We start from the raw sequence: 20,386 nt of genomic DNA on the forward strand, positions 1-20,386 counted from the left end.
TTTGTTATCTTTCACTTACTGATGAGTGCTTGCAAACCTGAGTGTCTTAACATCATTTTTTTCCATTGGAGTTTTCTTGGTGTCTAAAACCTCCCTGCATAAGCAACAAAGAGGCCTGAATAGAATATTATTGTGTATTTATACTCATTGAAGACAAGAGTATAATTTATTTTGGAAATAATTAGCATGATGTTGTTAGTATTACACTGTTAAAAGTGGATTGAATAATTAGCATAAATTAATACAATTTCTGCAAGTCTATTAAGTCCACTTCCTCCATGCAGCTGTAATAGTGGCAAAAGATCCTTCAGAGCAATAACAAGTTAAAAGATCCTCTGGCTTGTGAAAAAAGGACCCTTCTGTCAGAACCATACTTGGTGGGTGTGTTTTAACAATTTGTCTCATTTCATTGTGTGGATTCAAGAAAAGTGCTGCCCTGAAAAACGAAGCAGTCGCAAGGTTTGGCTTACTAGCAATAGCCTTGGAATTTTCTTTTCTTTTACAGTTGGATAGTTAGTGAAACAGTGCCCCAAAGTATAGCAAAAGCTTAAACTGAAACATTGCAAAGGGATCTCTCCTAAGTATTTTTCTAGACAGCAAATCAATCTCACTCTTTGGCTTCTTTTCTCATCATTTGTGAATGATGCAGGTATCTCTATAGGCTTGAGCTGCTAAAAGCAGGTGGAACAATGACAGTGAGGTTGAAGACGATTTGTAGAGGCTCCAAGGTTGGAACTTGAACTTGTTAATTTTGATTTCAGAAAAATATTTAGTTAAGATGAGACAACAGAAGTGGAATAAAGGAAAACTTGATTAAGAGGGTTTTTAAAAAAAGTAAAAGATGATTATTGAACTTAATAAAGTTCTGGAAATACAGGCTTTAAATGACATTTAATTTTAGTTTTCTTTGTAGCTTGTCATGACTCTTTTGTTGTCAAAAGTCACCATAAAGGTTACTTACAAGCACAGGATTCTGTGGTGCTTTCTCAGATGCCTTTTGTAGCTGCTTTGCAAGACTGTCTTCCTCTGTCATACAAACATGGTAGTCTACATTGTTTTATGTAATATTTTGGGTTTTTTAAATAGAAAATACACCATTTTTATGAAGTCAGGATTTTATGCAAACTTTTATAGTCACTTAAAAGATTGTAAGTGACAAGTGTAATTTCTTGAACTTCAGAGGTGTGTGAGGGCAAGTACAGTGTTTGCTGTCCAACATTTAATGAATTTTAACTTGCCAAATAGCACATCCAATATAAATTGTATTTCATGGAAGTTTGTGATTTCTGAATTGTGCAGCAGTAGAAATGGTAAGAAATTCTTCCCTTGTCTTCAAATGACAAGTATTTTCAAAGAATATACAAAAATATTGTTCTAATGTGAAAACTGATTTTATTTGGAGAGCATGAGGCCAGAGCTGGCTTAATTAGAAAACATTTTTTTTAACCCTCTTGTCAATGCAAGTCAGGCTTGAAGCACTGGATTCATACAGGAAAACCAATTGCAGTTGCACAGGCTTTCATTAAATCTAGGTTCATTCCAATAATTCCTTCATGCAGCATCTGAATAACTTGATGAATTCTTTAGTCTGGATAATGCAATTTTTTTAGATCATTGCCTTTTTCTGTTTTCTAAAATATTATTGTAGAACTAAAAAAAGCTCAGATAAAATCACCTGTTATTAAAAATCATGAAGACTAGAACTAAATGCCTGCCTCATGAAGTTTTCAGAGTTATTTGTGGTATTATTAGAATGGAATTAGAATGTGGAATTATTTTCAAACAGTGAGATTGCAAGAAAAAGTTTCAGTGTCATTAAAGACAACAAGAGGCCATTGCAGAATCAAACCTACAATGTGGGTCTCTAGATTTTAAATTTTGTCCTTTAAAAATTAGACCCCGGGATAGCTCCAGGACAGCCTGCAGGTTTTATATCTGCCTCCTTCTCACATAGGGAAAAATCCTGCCTTATTGAAAGTGAATATTCTGGAAATATTTCAAATTCCATTAAATGAAGAGAGATTGAGAAGAAAATCCAAAGGAAAGTAATAGCTATTGAATTGTATTACACCTATATCCCATAGCAACAAATCTTACTATTTTTCCTCATTTGAACCTCATTCATGAGAGTTTCATTGTTAACTTGATCCAGATGACAGATGAAAGCATAGTTCCCTATTGCCACCTTGCTAAAATATTTTGTAAAAGACAGTTTTAATATTACAGTTTTACAGTTACAGATTGCTGTTAAGCTATTTTGTCTGTTACCAGTCAATCAAAGACTTTCATTTCACTTTGGTATATCCTTCCTTAAACTCAACAGACTTTTAGGAGGACAAGAAATATCTGTCAGTTTTCTTGCACTGCTAGGTCATAAATTCTTTGGTAAGTGGGTTAAAAATTCAGTTTCACATACCATTCATGACCTTGACAGCTTAGCAAATAGTGATATTGAATGATCAAAGACAACTGTTTCAAGCCCTAAGGGTTAATATACCTGTGCAAGAAGATCTGAGCTGCTTTTAATTCCTTGATCATTCCTTTATTTCAAAATGGATGCAGTATTTTTTGAATGGAGTCAGTAAATTAAGACCAAAAAAAAATCTGAGGACACGGTTTAGACTAGAACTAATAAGGCCATACATGGTCTTTAGGAGATAGAGTTAATTAATTGTTGCATTTTACAAGTTCACATGTTTTTCTTCTCTAGTATAAATCCAAATTAAAACACATTCCTTGTCAGGTGTGGGCCTGTTGTTCTCTAGACATATTCAGAAAGAACTGTTGGCTGAGCTGTGGCTATGTAAATTTTTTGAAACCCCATTTTCAGGTGGGAGAGGAGAATGTGAATACAAGTTTGACCTGTGCAATAGAACTATTTCAGATAATAGTGCAGAGTAACCAGTGGTGCACATTAGATATTGCACAGTTTGAATGCATGTGTGATCACCACTCTAATTTTCATTTATTGTATATTTCAAGATTCAATTTCTTGATCATCCAGAAATGTCAGTATTGAGTGATGTTCTGTGCTTTCTAAAGAAATGTAAGTAAAGGTCTTGGCTGTCCTTGAACAGGAACTTTTCAGGCATGCTGAAGGTGTTGCAGGAAGTGATGGCATTGCCAGGTCACTGTGTGCTATTTCCCCTCTCAGGCAGCCCTGGAGCAGTCCCTGGATGTGCTGCTCTGGCACCCAGACCAGGAGGATTTTCCTCTGACTGATAAACCAGTGTCCCAACACGTACACACCTTGCTGTGTGCCTGTATGTAGGTGTAGGGGTGTGAAGCCCTGGGGTCCTGAACAAATTCCAATGTGGTTAATTAATTCCTTCCTCAAATAAAAATATGGTTGGCATTTCAAAGCCTCCTAAATATCAAAAGCTGGCAAAGGGAGAAAACAGAAGTGATGTTACAGATTTTTGTTTAGAAGGATGTGAAAAGGATTGTATTGTTCCTCAGGATAGCTTTACTTTGGTTCTTCTCCAGAAATCCTCCTGCTTGTCCTCCTCAAAAATCTTGCTTTTAACAGTTTGAAATCATAAGGTGTTTGCACTTGTTAAGCCAAAGCTAAGCATACCTGGAAAATACAGGTATTTTCAGTGTGGAAGTGCAGCACTAGGACTAGCTAAAGCAAAGACAAATATAACATTAAAATTGTATCTGCTATCAGTTGAAGAGCTAACAAATAAAACCAAAAAGCTTTTGAAAGTATTCTTTTGCCAGGTAAGTTGCATCATTTTAAGAAATTTATGGCAGTTACAAGTCATTTAGATGATTTGATGGTTACTTGAATGGAAAAGAAATTCTCATTTCATATTTCTTTTCTCCCAGAAAGGCACACTAAAGGAAGGCTACTAGAGCATTAACATTTCTTTGTGCACATTTTACTGCAATCTGGCATGCAAAAGGAAGAAACATAAGAAGTAGTTTATTTATATTTCAGCACCAAATTAGAAAGATGACATCATTCATTTACAGTTCTTATCCCATGACACGCCTAATCCCCAACACCTCATTACAAAGGACACTTTTAGGATTGCATATCTCATCTTGTTTAACTTTTGCATTCTTTATGGAATACAGTTGAAAGGTAGGAAATTTAAGGGTGTTCATTGATAAGAAAATAAACTAATAAAATTTTAGGAGCTTCCCCAAAGAGGCAGAGTATGACAGTGTTTATAGTAAGTGGCTTATTATTTGTCTATTAATTCTCCATCTTTTCCACTCTTTTGTTCAAAAGCCCTTCCTCTTTGAATCTAAAGACAAACAGACAACCATGGTGATTCAGACTGAGATGATCTTTTTATCAAAATCAGTAGAAAGTCACAACTTTCACAACTGAAATTCATTCAGTTGCTTGCTTCCATCTTTGTATTTGGGAGAAAATAAAATATTTCCAACTGTGCTGGTTCTTCTCACTCTGTACGGAGAAAATGCTCTTAGAGTGCCATGGAGATGCTCTGAAAGTCTAATAGTGCACATCTGACCTGTGATGTTTTCTCTGTTTTTTTGTTGTGGATTCCTTGAGGATTTGGTTGGGTTAGTTGGTTGTTTCTACTGAAACTGATTACAGCTCCCCTTCTGTAAAGCAGTTTTCTCTGATCCTTTATTGAGCATCATGCGAAGTGCTTGAGAAACATTGTGACAACTGAAAAAATTAATTGCTGAAAAGGTACATCAGGACTTCCTAGGATTCTGTGGCTGTTGTCCTGCCATTAGACTGTGTTATACTTGAAATATTACGTAATACGAATATTTAGTTTGCTTGTTTTTTTCAAATCCCTTTTCAACTTCAGCAAAAAAACATTGAAGTTGGAGAATTTAATAGCAGTCTCTGGATTTTACATGAAAATATACTTGCCAGTGAAATTTTCCAAACAGACACTTTCATATAGAATTGTTGTTGAAGGAAAATCAAATTACAGCAGTCCTGGAAGTAAATTTACCACATCCTAGCTATGGGACATGAGTTATCTCATGGGCACTTGGCATTGGAAGGCAGTTAGACCAGTTAATATGGGGACATACTGAACAAATGAGTTGTGTTCAAATTCATCTGCTTATCTTGGTCCTTTGGAGCTCATTAATCTGGGCAAAGTCCTGGGCAATGTGTTTAGCTCCCATCCTCAATGGGGTTGCCATGAATCCTTCTGTCTTGGAGCATGACATCAAGTGAGCTAAGACTGCTATCTTTCCTTCAGTCATCTGTGTGGTACTAATTGTATATGCCTCTAACTGATTATTTTAATTTTGGAAGAGATCTTTGTGAGTTTACACCATTTTTTTCTGGGTTTTGTTAATGCAAAATTAATTAAAACTTGATTGCAGTTTAAGAGGTTTGCCTGAGAGAGTCTTCAGTCCTGGTACCGCAAAAAAATAGGGACTGCATCTATTGGTGTCAGACTATTGGTAGAAAGATATTTTTGGTGTTACGAGCAAGGTTTGAATTATTCAAGTCTGTGTATTTCATGGTATGGAATAATTGTAATAGTGATAAAGAGCAGCATTGTATCTTGTTATCCCATGGTGACATAGATTTTATTATCTGTACACAGCTGTAGCTGAAGTGTTGATCTCTTTTTCAAGATCTATACCTTTTACTTACTTCCATTCAGTAGTGTGTCAAGTTCCATAATCACTTATTTCTCTAAGTGCCTGTGTCTCTATCACTTAGTTTTCAGATTCGTTTTACTTACTGTTTAGCAGGGCAATCCTGGTGTACAATTAAAATAAATTACCCAAAATAGAACTTTTAGAGCTATTCATGGTTGTTGCTGACATGCCTTGGTAGCCAACTGTAAATGTTTGAGGTATACTTAATGTTCCTTTCAGTGAGATTTAAGAAGTCAATTGCTTAGACATAATGTTAGACTGGAAAAATAGGGAACAGCTCTAAAATAATACATTTAGAAAAGCTGAATATATTTTGCCCTTCAAACACATCATCTGTCATCATATACTTTTCGAATTTCTTCATGTCATTCTATGGATGTGAAAGCTGAAACAGAGGATGTGTTCACATACTTGATTTCTCTATTTCACTTTCCTCTTCTTTGTGAGCCAGCAGTCTGGATTTCTATTCTTAGATGCTTCAGCTCAAAAAAACTCCCGAAAAACCCCCAGGGCCAAGAGATTCCTAAAACACTGTCAGAATAATACATTCCAACATGCAGTAAAATTGTCTTGCTTTACATTTTAAACAGACACAAAACAGAATGAAGCTGATGGCAGATAACTATGATGATGACCATCACCACTACCACCACCATCACCACCACCACCACCATCGGTCTCCTGGGAGGACACAACACAACCACAGACCCTCTCCAGATCAGGTTGGTCACCTCTTTCTTCACCCTCAGTTTTATAACTTTGTTTTTTTGCTATTTCAGAATAAAATAATTTTTCCAAAGGTCTAATAAGCAACGATGCGTTCCTTGATCTGAAGCTAATAGCTCTGGTATTTATTTCCATCCTGAAATAGTTTAAAATTTTGGCTTTTTGTCTGGAGCCTTATTTTTCTGGAGTAGAAAAACAGTCTGTAGAAACAAGTAACTCATTTTCAGATGAAGGAGCCTGAGGAAAAATTTAACATTGCTTTTATATGAAAAATCATTTTTTGATACTAAACTAGGTTATAAGTTCATAATGTCTGGGTGGAAATAAAAGTGAAAAACTGGGATGAAAATATAATGGCGGTAGTCTCCTCCTCCTTAATTAGGAGGAGGAGACTAAGAGGCAAATTACACTTTTTTTACACAGTGACCAATGGAATTGTGTTAGTCAGGAGCAGGTAAGAATGAGAAAACATGATTTCTTGGATACTAACGCAAATTAAAAAACCCCGAACCACAAACTATAAGCCTGAACAACATAATACATTATCCTTTGAATTCTTGGAACATGTTAAGAACAACTTTTTCTGTCAGAAAGAGGAGAAGGGAATTAAGGACTTTCTGTCTTGGTTTGGTTCTGTTTCTGATTAACAGAGATAAGTTGGCCGAGTTTATAAAAGGAAAAATTGTATGGAAATATCTGTAAAATAAAAAAAAAATTGGCTTTATGCAAGGAACGGAAGGATAAAAAAGCCAAACTGAAGGCAAGAGATGTGAAAAAACAGGTAATAACCACCACAGTGTTACTGAAACCTAGACACTGTTTTCAACTTATTTAAGAAACCTGCACCTGTGAAAGAAATTTGAGGCTCAAGACAATGTAAGAGAGTTAACATTTAGTCAAGTGCTTTTCAATGCATGGTAACAGCTTATTCAAGAAGGAGAATGGATAAGAAGCATAATGAAAGTCAATATCAAGGCATATTCAAGAACATTGAGATGTTATATGAAGAGTGGAAATAGGTGCATGATTAAAGATAGAGCACATGAAATAGTAGCTATTTTACTAGTATTTACCAGCACTTGTACTCAGCTTTTTTCCTAGGTGATAGTTTTGGGCCATTCTCTAAAAAAGAAGGCAGGTCCAGCATACCCATCCTATATTTAGTCTGCTTGAATTTGCCAAGGAAAATTAAGTCAAGCAAATCTAATTTGATAGGGAACTGGTTTTGTGGTTAAAGCAGAAATTGGTCGCTCTTAATTCATCAGGTGTTTTATGCTGTCCCACCAGATATTTGTAATATGCAAATAAATATATAATTTTGCAATGTAATTAATAAATAATGTAAAATTAATTCCAATAATAAAAGATTTAATTAAAATTGTATTTTTTAATTTAAATAATTATGAGATTGCCATGACATGGGTGTGCAACCAATAGACAAATTTTCTATTGCTCATTTTCAGGCAGGAGGGCCATTTACAGCAGGGTTCCAAAGAGGTCTGTCCTTTATCTGAATCTGTGGAGTATTTATTTAGAGATTATTTCAGTGGTGAAATAGAAATGCCATTAATATTGTTGGTCATGTATAGAGATGTGAGAAGCTCTGAGCACAGCAGGAGCAGTCAAACTGCTCAATAAGCTGCTCCAGTCTTGATAAACTGGAAAGAGTCTAGAATAAGAAATTTGAAATTCAGCAAAGACAAATCTGCTTACAGGGAAGAAGTCACACATGCTATTGAGGTAATAGCATGGAAAAAGGAATCTATTATACTGGAGGTATAATATCTGGAATACCATTGCAATGAAGTTGGATCTAATTCTAGGATAGATATGATACTGAAGAAGAAGCAGGAAGCAATTATTCTGTTCCTTGGAGCACTGGAGAGAGCTCATCTGAAAAGCTGTTTACAGTTCTGATCTCCATGCTTTAGGGAACATAGACAAAGTAGAAAGGGACAGAAGGAGAGCAACAAGAATGATAGAAGTTTTAGAGAATATGACCTGTGGGGAAGGCTTAAAGAACATGGTTTGTTTAGTCTAGAAAGTACCAAAGGGGAGACATAAGTCTTCTAATACATAAAATGTTGTTGTAAAAAAGACGATGATCAATTGTATTCCAGTGCCCAATGGAGAAAGGCTAGGAGCAGTAAATTTAATTTTGCCAGGAATAACTAGGGTAGTTTTTAAAAAGAAAACTTTTTCACTATGAGTCTAATGAATCTGTAAGTGGAAACAAAATGTGGACATTCTTTCATATACATGTAATGGAAGTTCCTTTCTTGGAGGTTTCTAAGAACAGGTTAGATGAATAGAGCTTTGTTTCAGCTTGTGTTGGACTCAGAATAGGTGTTCCCCTCAAGTGCTGTCATCCCAAAATTTCCACAGACTGTGAACAATGGATTAGCCCACCAAATGTTTACTTGTAAAGAAAGCAAATGGGAGATTCCTAGCAAAATCCTTGCTGAAATAACCTTTGGGAACAGCACAGTCAAGGGTAATAGTGAGTGAACTCTAGACATTGCTTTATCTTACATTTTTCAATAATGGATTTTACTTTTCTCTTTACTTTTTATGTTGTTATTTACCCCTCTTTACAACATTCATTTGTGCAGCAATTTGATTGCTGTTTGCCATAGAAACCTGCATTTCCCATTCAACATTACACACAGATTTTAGGTATGTGACTATTCCTCTTCAGGTGTTGACATTTTTTTAATGATTATGTTTTTGTTGTAACTCTTACCTGAGTTCCTATTCTGCCATGGACAGCATGTGGCAGAATGACTCTAGACTTAGTGAAGAACAAGATCTCTGACTTCTGTTGAAGGAGCTTGTTGAGCACCTTGTTTTTAGATACAATGGATATGTTTTGGTCATCTGGCTGCTGCTAGGGAACAAAGACAAATATCCAGACACTTATAGCCTTTATTCCCTCTTTTTTTGCTCTCTAGCGAGAGGCATAGATGGGTGACCTTTTTTTGCCATCCTTGTTTGGACCTAACTCTGGTCCAGTTGTAAGGAAACTTCATAAAGAGTAGGAAGACTCTCTCATCTGCCCATACACATGTTTTTTTACAGTTGTTCATGATGTGATTTCTGGTTATTTTGGTACATCTGATTTTTATTTGACATAAATGAATTTCAGGGGATTGAGTGCTGTGCTGCCATGTCAGTAACCTATATTAACAATTTTTTACTAGTCTTTAAAAAAACAGGAAAAAAAAGATAAGTTTGCAGTTTTGCACAAAAACTTAAATTTATTCTCTTCAGTTTTGGCTTGAGAGTTGGCAATCTTTCTTAATTTCCACCTGGAAACATTTTGGCAGTCAGTGTGTATCCTGAAGTGCGGGTGTAATACTCCTAGAATGAAAATGAGCTGAATAAGCATTTTGCTCTAGCTTCAGTTTCCAAGGAGTTGTAGTATGTAGTCCCTTGTAGAGTGCATTACAGTAATCTAATCTGGATTGTTGCATCCAGGCATTATCTGGAACAAAAAAACCCATGTCTAAATAAATTGGAACTTCCAGATTTAGCAGCTATCTTGCCCCACAGCACAGACTTCCCCCAAACCCAACTGTCCAGCTCCCTGCCTCTTGTATTTTTCACCTCTACATAATTTTTCCTTAAAACCTTTTTGTCTTGGCCTCAGTTGCCCACATCATCTTTCAGTTTCTCCCTTTTATAGAAAATGTTTTGAAGGAAGTGCCTGCTTGTGTCACACCAGTGACTGTATGCCCTCTTTGCTCAAGCAAATTGCTGGTGGAGGTTGTTATGAATCAGCACATTTGTATTCCCTGCCACAGCTGCCTCACTGGGCAGCCCTCCTTCTGTCAGTTGTGTCCTTTCAGTATGGGAGCAGCCCTGTGAGTTACCAGCCAACAGAGAATTCTGCCCTGCTAGCCACAGTTCTGGTCAGTTTGTGACCTCTCGCTCCCTTTGCTTTTCTGATCTCAGGAGCCTCTCAGTCCCTCCCTGTCTGCTCCCTATTCTGAATTTCAGGCTCTAATCACCCATGTTCACTTACTGTTCATTTCTCTGGGCATTTTTAGCTCCCTGTTCAAAGTCCTTACAGTCCTCAACTTGTATGACCAATCTCTTAACTCCAGGATAGTCTCCACATAACGAACAGCAATCTTTGCTTATCACCCAGGTCTTCTTCAACTTCATGAGAAAATTATGATGTGGTTGAAGGTTCTAAGTTCAAGATTCTGCTTATGGACTATTTAGTGAAAAACTTTAATTGATTATGAAATTAAAAGTGGCATTTCTACAGGAAAAAAAGAAGTGTAGGTAATCTGATTTGAGTATATCTCAGATCAAGTTAGTCCGATGGTTTAATAGGAAATCAGGCTATTTGAGAGGTCATAGGAAAAACTTGATTCTGCATTAACACAGTGCAAGACTGGAGGTATAATATCTGCATAATTTTCATACTTTAGATTTTATTGCCAATCCTGATGATTATAACAACTGTCAAATCTTCTTATTTCCCATAGTACTGGAGATTTTAAAAGAAATAAAATGTACAGTGTTCTTAATCTCCTGAGAGTTTTCTGAATACCTGAGCTGTAGTGGATTCAAAGCTGAATGCTTTACTCTGTGGTCACCAGGGCTACAAATATATTTTGATTTTGTTTTATGAGAGATTATGTGCTCATAGAAAATAATCAGATTTTTAGAAAAATGTGAATATCATAGGGCGTGCTTTAGGAACTTGGATGCTTTCCAAAAACTTGGCCCTATTCTTAGAAGCTATAATTGAGGATGGAATGTCACATGGTACCTAAGCATGTAAAAAGATGTCCTTTTACATCTTTTAATCCTGTCTGACTACACAGAGATTTTTTTTTCCCTACTTGAAACATTTTTGATGGCTCTTCTACAAGATTTAGTGTTTAGAAGTAATTTGTTACAAACTCACCAACAAGTTTTCTGTTCCTCTGAGATCTCAGCAAGGAGGCCTTAAAGGTAGTTCAAGGTTTCTTAACTGTCATCCTATCTAAAGAAAAAGTCGTCCTTATCAGGACAGAGATGGGGCAGGGTGCATCTCTGAAGCTTCCCTTCCTTCAGTCTCAAGGCCAACTGTTCCAGAATGAGCTTTTAGCTGTCTTACTATTAAATGTGCCTCATTTTAAACAGACTTTTTAAAAGCATTCTTTTCTTCATTTGAGAAAAGAAATCACATGCAGTGATGTGTGAAACCTGACAACAAACTGACTGTTGCCAAGTAGGTGTATGCCACTAAAAACTAACTTTTTGAAGAAGACCATGTGCTCTGAAAAAAAAGTGTTTATTGATTTGTAAAGTGGTGACTGGTCTTGGCAACAGGTCTTTATTCATCAGCTGGAACTGCTAAATATCCTTGGAGTTGCTGAAAGACGATATGTGAAAAACTCTGAACAGGTCAGATGGGATTTTGTTTGAGGTGGATGACTTGGAAATCAGAACCACAGGACAGTCAAACAACGATTATTATTTTAGTGTCTGAATCCTGATCTACAAATCACTGTATTGATCCATATGTAATTTTAGGGGAAGGGAGGGCATGCTGCTTTGTGTATTTTGGCAGTCCTGGTCGTTAACATAATGCCTTGTATTCTGTGGCCACCCTGGAAAATTGCCAACCTCATACTCCTGAACAGGCCTCAGGAATATCAAAACTGAGATTTTTCTTTAAAAAAAAATCAACACAAAACGAAACAACAAAACCTAACAGCCATAAAAACATAAAACAAAACAGAGTATTTTAGCTAACGCATTAACCATGGTTATTTGAAAAGCATAAAATTCTTCAAATTTCTTTAGACTGTAAGTAGAAATGTCAGTCAGAGCAAATGTTTAGTACCTGGAAAAATGACATCTCTTGTTTGGGATTTTTCTGCATCATTGAAACATTGTCTTTTAGTTGTTCAGGAAAAAAGAAGAAAAGAGAAAAGAAGGAGAAAACCAATGACATTGTCTACATAAAAGGAGTGATACGGTATAGCTGCCTAATGCGCTAAGTTGGAATGACTCCCTTCCTCCCTGACCCAGATTTTGTTTAATATTGTGTGTGTTTCTTTATCCTGTATGTTTACACATTGTTTTTAGGCAGGTGTGAGCTTGCTCTTGTCTGTTCCCCAAATGGATGTGAACTTGTTCTGCTGGTGCCTCAAGCTGCAGGGCAGCACGCAATTGCATTAGCACCGAGCTGAGCCTGCACTAAGCTCATCGGAGTCACATGGATTTATTTAATTTAGGAATTTGGGCAGGGCAAGGTTGGCTTGTCAGTACATTCAGTGTAAACAATCTCAGACATATCCACTGTAAATAACTAGTATTGTGCTGAATTAGTGTTTTGAGAACTCAGAAGTGCAGTGCAAATTAGTCAGATAAATGCTTTCAGATTTTTAGTCTTTCATCCAATTTTTCATCTTTGCTGCGCATATTATTCTTCTGGAACAAAGAACTTGTGATTCATATCACACATTGTTCAGACTTGTTGAACTGAATGCAATAAAATCCTATTTGTATCATGGTCACCTTGAAAACACCAATTTTCCAATTAAGTTGTATGCAGTTTTCATAGCGATATTGTTTATTATAAGCAGCTGCTGAATGACAAATCTCTTCTAATGAGGAAGTAACTTCTGTCTAAGCATTTCTCACAACTCTGTCAGTGTTATCATGTGCTCATTTCAGTGGATATAGGAAATTTTGCCTGACATCTGTCTAGGTATTTCTGTCTGCTTTGTCCTAAGAAGAAAACTGAAATAGCTTTCCACATAGGCTTGGCCACATTTTGAGTTTTGGCATCAAACCTAAGGGTTATTGTGAGTTACATTGTGCTTATGAAGGAAGAAAAGAAAGAGCCTTGAAATTTGGAAGAATATCTCTGAATCTGAATGTATCTTTCAGGAATACTCTGGTTTGTGGTTTTGATTTGCTGCCATTTTGCAGTTAAAAACATGGTGAGCTACTCAAGATTTCTCACTTGAAAGTAAAAGCCAATGGAAATTTGGAATATTTATTAATGCTTTTATTATGACTCTTAATTGCAATTATACTGTAGCCAGGCTGCTTTTTAAACATCTTTTAATGACATAAAATTTTTAATTTGCAAAAAGACCAACTAAACTGGAGTTATATTAAAAATAAGAAATAGGAAATAGGTTTTGCTGTCTTTGATACTTTGGGAGATGGATTTTGCACATTGAAAAGTTATACCTCTCCTTTGCTTACAAAAATTAATTTATTTTATATTTTGAGGTTTAATGAATGTGATATAAATGTACACACACTGAGCAGTGTGTATATTTATATATATCTATATTTATATGTTAGCTTTCCAGTCTTTTCCACATATGGAAGAATTTTTTGAGATCATGTTTAGCTGTAGAAATCTCTCCCCTTCATTTCCCCTGAATGTGTGTGTTATTATATACAATACTTATAGAGAGGTTTACATTTATCTTACATTTCTTAGCAGAAAAATTATCTGCCACCATCATAGTCTAAAATAGGTCTTTAGACCAATTGAGAGAGCCAAAAATGCATTTCTGGGAGACAGTAACTTGATAACAAAAGTTGCATATCTGGCACTGGTTACTTAAGTGAGATAACATGTCACAGGCTTTCGCTACAAAGGGGACCATAAATTTTTGCATTGCAAATCTGATTTCACGGACCAGTTCTTGTAAGAAGCATTGAGTTTCCGCTTCATCTAGTGATAAAACTTCAGAATGCATGAGTATCTGCTGAAACATCTTATTCAAAAGAAGAAAAGAGAAAAGAAGGAGAAAACCAATGACTGCTCTGGGTGCTGTAAAGTAAATGGTCAGAAACAACATTTCACTTTTCCCCCATGGCTGTATTTGTGATTGATTTTAACCCAACTATATACAAATAGAACAAATGGTGAGATGGGATTTAAGGCCATTTTCATAACTGGGTGATGCATGGTCACTTGTGACCCCTTCTGTTATGGATAACTTTGAAAATAGACCTCTGACATAAATACATATTGCTGAAGCAATTTTTAAGATTTATTCATCTTTTTGAATATACAAATGAAACATAAAATAAAGAACTTTTAAAGCTCTATGCCCCAAACACTTAAATGAATCCACTGTTAGTCTTTCCACTTTTTAGCTAAAGGCTCAGTTCTTAAAAACATTCATGCACAAAACTCTTCTGTAGTCAATTGTTCTGTGCATGGAGAGTTCATGTGATTAGACCTCAGCTATGTTTGCTCCCAGAAACTGAGCAGCAGATGAAAGTCTCTCTAAGCTCTGAAAGATTCTGATTTTTAGACTAAGTTCTTGATTTGAAAGAAATGTCATTGCATAGCAGGTAGATTTCTTTGTAAAAAGGGGAAATTCATATTTGTAAATGTAAGTATTTGCTGTAAGTAGGACAATTTCACAGTTCAGAGCCAGCAGTTACATGTTTAATGACCCATTAGAGGCCGTAGATAATAATAAGGAGAGCAGTGTAAATCAGTCATCAGAAAGTTAGTTGCAGAGATGAGCAGGTTATTGCTAGATTTATTTAACCCAAGTTAAGACATTAATTCTCAGCATGAAGAACATGAAAGGGAAATGTGATGAGCCTTGTCAGGAAGGGTCTCCTATTGTGGGAAGAGAGCCAGAAAAGCTTAACACATCAAGTTTTTAATGTTGCCTCTATTACGAAAGTTAGAAGGAGATCAGGACTTTTTTTTTTTTTAAGAATAGGTTTTATAAAGATACTTGCATGCCAAAGGAGTGCAAGGGATTGTGCTCTGACACATATTTTCATGAGGTGGCCACATAGTAATGCATCTTTTGCAGTCTTTGAGTGCACCTACATTGGAGTTTTAGTTCTCATCAAGAATGCAGATTCGAATCGAGTCCTCCTGGTCATTCCCACTTCGTGCATATGGTTCATATCCAGATGTGGTGTTGGATTGGGCATCCCAAGTTCTTGTTTGATTCAACTTAAATGAAAGATGCATTCCAGGAGGTCCTCCAGCCCTGTGAAATTGCTAAAGGGAACAGTTTTAGGCAAGATTAATTCAGAATACCCCCCGAGACAGGTGTGTTGTACAGAGGTGACTGCTGTAGTGGCTGTAGATCTGTTGCTGTTGGAACACAAATATTACCTCCTGCAGCTACTCCATGTTCACCAGTGATCAAGAATATTCTACATGCAGAATGGCCATGACTGGGATGACAATTTCTGGCATCTGATTATTAAAATTTTGTAGCTAGACCTAATTGTGCAGACCATGATTAGAGTTCTCCTTTGTTTCTAACCTGCTGTGTGAGGTTACCTGAAGACCAGTCTCAAATTTACTGCTGACCCTGATGAGCCTTAGAGAATTGATGCCTAAAAAATCTGCCTGCAAAGTTGCATTGAGATATACTCCAAAATATGTAGCAAAACAGAAAATGTCTCTGTACATTTCTACATCTGTGTGTAATATTTTCCAAGCATTGTTTTTTAACTTCCTCATTTTGATACTTTGAAGCCATATTTGAGGTTTTGTGGCAATTGGATTAGAGCAGTAAATCACATTTTGTTATAGCAGATACTTGTTTTTAAGATAGTAGGCAATTGTAGTAAACAGCAGCACAGAAATTAAAAAAAGAAAAAAAGCAAAAGTATGAAATAAAATCAATAATTTGTAAAAAGCCTCAATAGTATTTGAGATTATTCCACTTTACTATAAATACAGGTCCAAATTAGTTACTGGAATGTCTGTCCTAAAAATACAAGGCATTCAATATTTTAAACACTCGGAATTGTTAACAATTTTATGACAAGTGTGTGTACTAATTTCTCAAGTTAAATGGTATCTCTCCAATTTTGGGTGTTTTCCTGTTTTACTTGTCAGTAACTAAGATTTTGCTTTGCAGTTTCTGTCATTGAATTGCTATTCTTGACCTTATAAACCAATGAAAGATCCAAGTTTAAAAAGCAGTTAATGTACACAAACATTAATGAAAAATTGCTTGATTGCAGTTTATTGTTTGAAAGAGCCATAGATTAATGATTCTGTAGGATACACACACTGATACGAAAAACTAAGCGTACTTCTGCGATCCTCTGTTCCAATATTAATAAATGATAAGGCGTAACTGCAACTTTTATTTTGCTTCACTGTGTGTCAAGAATGCAGAAATAAGTGGTGAATTTTATTTTTCTGAGAATTCAGTGAAGAATTCTGTATTCCCTCCATTATCTGCTTGCACTGAGGCATCAAACTTTAGCTTCTTGGTATAATACTTTTTTCATGGAACCTGTCAAATTTACAGTCCTGATTCTTAAGTGCTTTTCATCCAGTGCTTTTGGGTACTTGTTCCTATCCATACAGAAAAATTTGTAACTGTAAGTTAGGATTTACACTAGTTGAGACTGGTCTTGAGTTAGAGTTTAAAATTAGAAGTTTATTAAATTATTTAAATTATTAGAAGTTTAAAATACAGTGATTTTTTTTTTGTTTTAAAATTATTTTTATTCAATATAATGTCAAAACAGAACACTGTGCTTAATTTTATGAAATTTCTAATCAAGAAAATTGGAAAATATGTAATCAATTTTTATATGCAGGATAAGATGGACCATGGCACACATTTTCATTGAAACAGATGTGAGGAAAAATGATGGAAGAGGTTTTTTGTTAATTGTAGCTGTTGAAGTGTGATCATAATGTGGACTACTCAGTAATTTCTTAATCAAATCTATAATTTAAAAATTTGTTTAAATGTAATTAACCATATCTTTTAGAAAGTGTCTAAGACTTGATATGAAATCTTCAAATAATCCAGAAATGATAAATTACTGAAAGATATGTCCTGTATTTGCAGTGTAAATACATTCTCTAAATCTCTATCTAGATGTTTTTTACTAGGGAAAAGATCTGTCTCCTTTTCTCTATGTTACTTAATAATGATCAGAAAATCTTTTAATGTTTTCTGAGTGATCATTTAAGTTGAGTCTCCTGTTTCTCACTGCCAAGTTTATTTTTCAATAATTTTCTAGCTGTTTCCTGATCTGTTTACAGTCTTTCAAATATTCACAAGAGTGTGACATGAGGACCAGATGTGAAATTCCCTTAATGGTCATATGCTACTGTCTAAAGATGCAGCAAAAATTCTGAGTTTTCTTTCTCTGCCTGTATTTGTCTTGCTAAATCCAACATTGTACCACTTGTTCATTTCCACCATGACCTGTAAAGACCTTTTTGCTTTTCTTGATTTCAGAAGCAGTTTCCTTTCTTCTAATTATGATAGTTGCCCAATTCTGATAGTGTATTTATGATTTCAGGCATATGTGTCTGTGTCTGATAACATTTATTCAGATAATTCCACATCTGGTCACTTTTCCAAGAAGACTGTCAGGCTTTTCTTTTAGATCACGGGAATATGGAACAAGTTTGGGATGAGAAGGATATCTATGGGTTCCCTTCCTTCTCCAGCAAACATTCATTCAATACAGAGCTAATTGTTCTGACAGTGTCATGTGGCACATAATCAAATGCCTTACAGAAATCTCAGCGTATTATTTCAAAGCACTTACTTTATAAAAAAGAGTCTCTCTGTAATTGGAAAAGATAGAAAGGTATTTTGACAGGACTGGTGCTCAGTAAAGCCATGTTGATTGACATTAACTGAGCTCCAGCTTTTGATTTATTGCTTTTTGTATATCAGGATCAGTGTCAAACTATATTTGTCTTTAATTTCCCATAAAACTCTTTACAAATATTTGACAATATTTGATTTTTCTGCTCTTCTAGAATTCTGCCAAAAGGAGATGGCACAAATAATTGAAGTAAAAATGAATGTCTGCCTGTTTGAGGAATTGCAATGCTCTGAACAGCAAACCAGCTGTGTGTAGCTAGGGGAGGAGTCACTTTGAAACCTGTTGTCTTGTCCATTTCATTGATTTCTTGCTGTTTTTAAGAATATCACCAAAGATTAACCTAATGCATTATGTTAGTGAAATAGGATCAAACTACTCAGTGGAAGAGAAATCCTTCATTCTTTCTTCAACCTTTACTCTGGCAAAAATTCTTGTCAGCTTGAAAGTCACTTCAATTAGCATTAGTGGGCCTGGCCAGGAGTGGCTCCTGCAGAATTCAGAGGGAATAACTTGTGTTTTCAGTGAGGCAAACCCAGCCCATTGCAAGTTTTACAGAACCTGTGCCTTTGTTTCAAAAATAAAAAAGGATATTCAGGCCTTACTCTGCCTTTGCTTTGTGATGTATTTGTGCAGACCTTGTAACTCAGATGTGTTCTGAGTTAACTGTAAAAATTTACCCACATTTCTTCTGTGTTAAATGATAGCTAAGTTTATAGTGGACTGTCAGATTTCTTTACTTAATTCAGCAACATGCAAGACATCTATCTTAACATCTGGTTTTTAATAACAGTTGACATCTGGGAGCTCTTTTTTATTCCAAGAATGGGTTAGGAACAGTAGTGATACTGGCAGTGTATACTTTCAGGCTAAAATTCCTGTCCATTTCAATCATAATTAATTGCCATTCATTTTATTAGATTTTTGGATTTAATTAAGTGCCAGAAATATGTTACACTAGCTAACTTTAAAGGTTTTGTAATTATTGAATGGGTTTTTTAAATGTTTCTAAGATATTAATGGTTGAATTTTAAGGATAGTAAAATGATAAGATTTTATTTGATTTTGAAATCCTGAGTTAAATGAAAAACATTGTGCTGTGCACCTCTGAGTTCTAGCAGCTGAGTGTCACATCATTGGGACATTAGAACTGTATATAGAGATAGCTGTGCATGTGCACATCTATGTGTGTTTAGATAAAGAGTCATTATAAAATTGCCATCTTAGTGTATCTGGGGAAGAACATTTCAATCTCCTGGTTTAGTTCATGTTTATTTTTTAGATTTTATCAAAATTTATTTTATTATTAAATTCAAGTTTATAGTAAATGTGAAGAAAGACTTTCTGCTTTCAACTTATCTACCATAAATTAATCCCCTTTAAAAACAAATTAAGAAATTGTTATGAATTTCTGTATTTGTCATTAATATTATTTATCCCTAAAACTTGAAATGAATAAACCTAATGGTTCAAAACTGGAAAAAAGGGGAAGAACTATTTAATAGCATCCAAAAATGAGCAGTGTTTAACATGTGTTGAAAAGATAAATTTAATTGATAGCATTTTGGAAAAGTGTACTTTTACTTTCTTAATGATGAATTTTGTGGTTATTCAGCAGTTTTGTATCTTTTAACAAAGGGTAAGACAATTTGATTAATTTTTTTGCTTACCTAAGTTTTGACCTTTTCATTGCTCTTAATGTTGGCTTGAATTGCGTGCAATTAAAAAATAGATAATCTTTTAATATTAATCTTATAATCATCTTCCTACACACTGTTTTAATGGGGAGGAAAAAATTTTACATCACTGTTGTTGTTTTTTGGTTGCTATAGATTCAGATTCTTGTGTATGTAATACAAGCTTGTTCATGTGTGTTCACTGGCTTTCATTAGAAAAAAAATCATGTTGTTAAAAGCCAAGAAAATTGAATTTCATATGCACCAAAGTAACTAACCTTTCTTTCTTTCTTTCTTTCATTCCAATGCCAACGCCTTCTCTGTGCATCTCCTCATGTCTGGCACACAGGATGATGAGGAGGGTATATGGGCATAGCCGTTCCTATAAACCAAAGTTCCAGTTTTGTTTTGAGGGGTGAGAAACTCTCTTTTCTCTCTTTTTCATGTTGCAGTCTAATTGTTGTGTTTTCTTTTGCACTGCATGGAATTGTGTGTTTCTTGACAAGTGTGTTTATGAATGCTGTGATGATGTTTTCTCATATGCAGTGAAAAATGAGAAACTGTGTCTAATGGTTTAATGGTCTAGTGGTTCTGTTTTTTTCATAAATTATTGTGGCTTAAGGTGTAGGTGGGTACAGAACTTTTAAAATACATGTATTTGTATCTGTCTAGACAATTTTCTTTTTTTCAGTAGGTGAGTTCTTTAAACTAGTATTAATTTGTTGTACCATTTCTAAAATCCCTTTGAGAGCACTGTAATATCTTTGCAG

At 35.2% G+C, this 20,386-nt stretch overlaps 1 protein-coding gene across 12 annotated transcripts in view; it reads left to right on the forward strand.

The window, feature by feature from the left end:
* ERC2 (ELKS/RAB6-interacting/CAST family member 2) overlaps positions 1-20,386 on the forward strand; it is a 404,850-nt gene that overhangs the window by 277,913 nt on the left and 106,551 nt on the right. For all 12 annotated transcript variants that reach the window (XR_008483247.1, XR_008483246.1, XR_008483248.1 and 9 more), the window contains 2 exons: positions 6,204-6,335; positions 19,966-20,031. Coding sequence is in view for 1 of the 12 variants with exons in the window: in XM_054280975.1 (XP_054136950.1) it covers positions 6,204-6,335; positions 19,966-19,992 (159 nt within the window). In the remaining 11 variants the exon portion in view is untranslated. The remainder of the gene's footprint in view (positions 1-6,203; positions 6,336-19,965; positions 20,032-20,386) is intronic.

The sequence above is a fragment of the Melozone crissalis genome, unplaced genomic scaffold (genome assembly GCF_028551555.1).
Source record: "Melozone crissalis strain CALT ecotype California unplaced genomic scaffold, PUWL_Pcris_2 ptg000029l_1, whole genome shotgun sequence".
In the NCBI taxonomy this organism is placed as follows: Eukaryota; Metazoa; Chordata; class Aves; order Passeriformes; family Passerellidae; genus Melozone; species Melozone crissalis.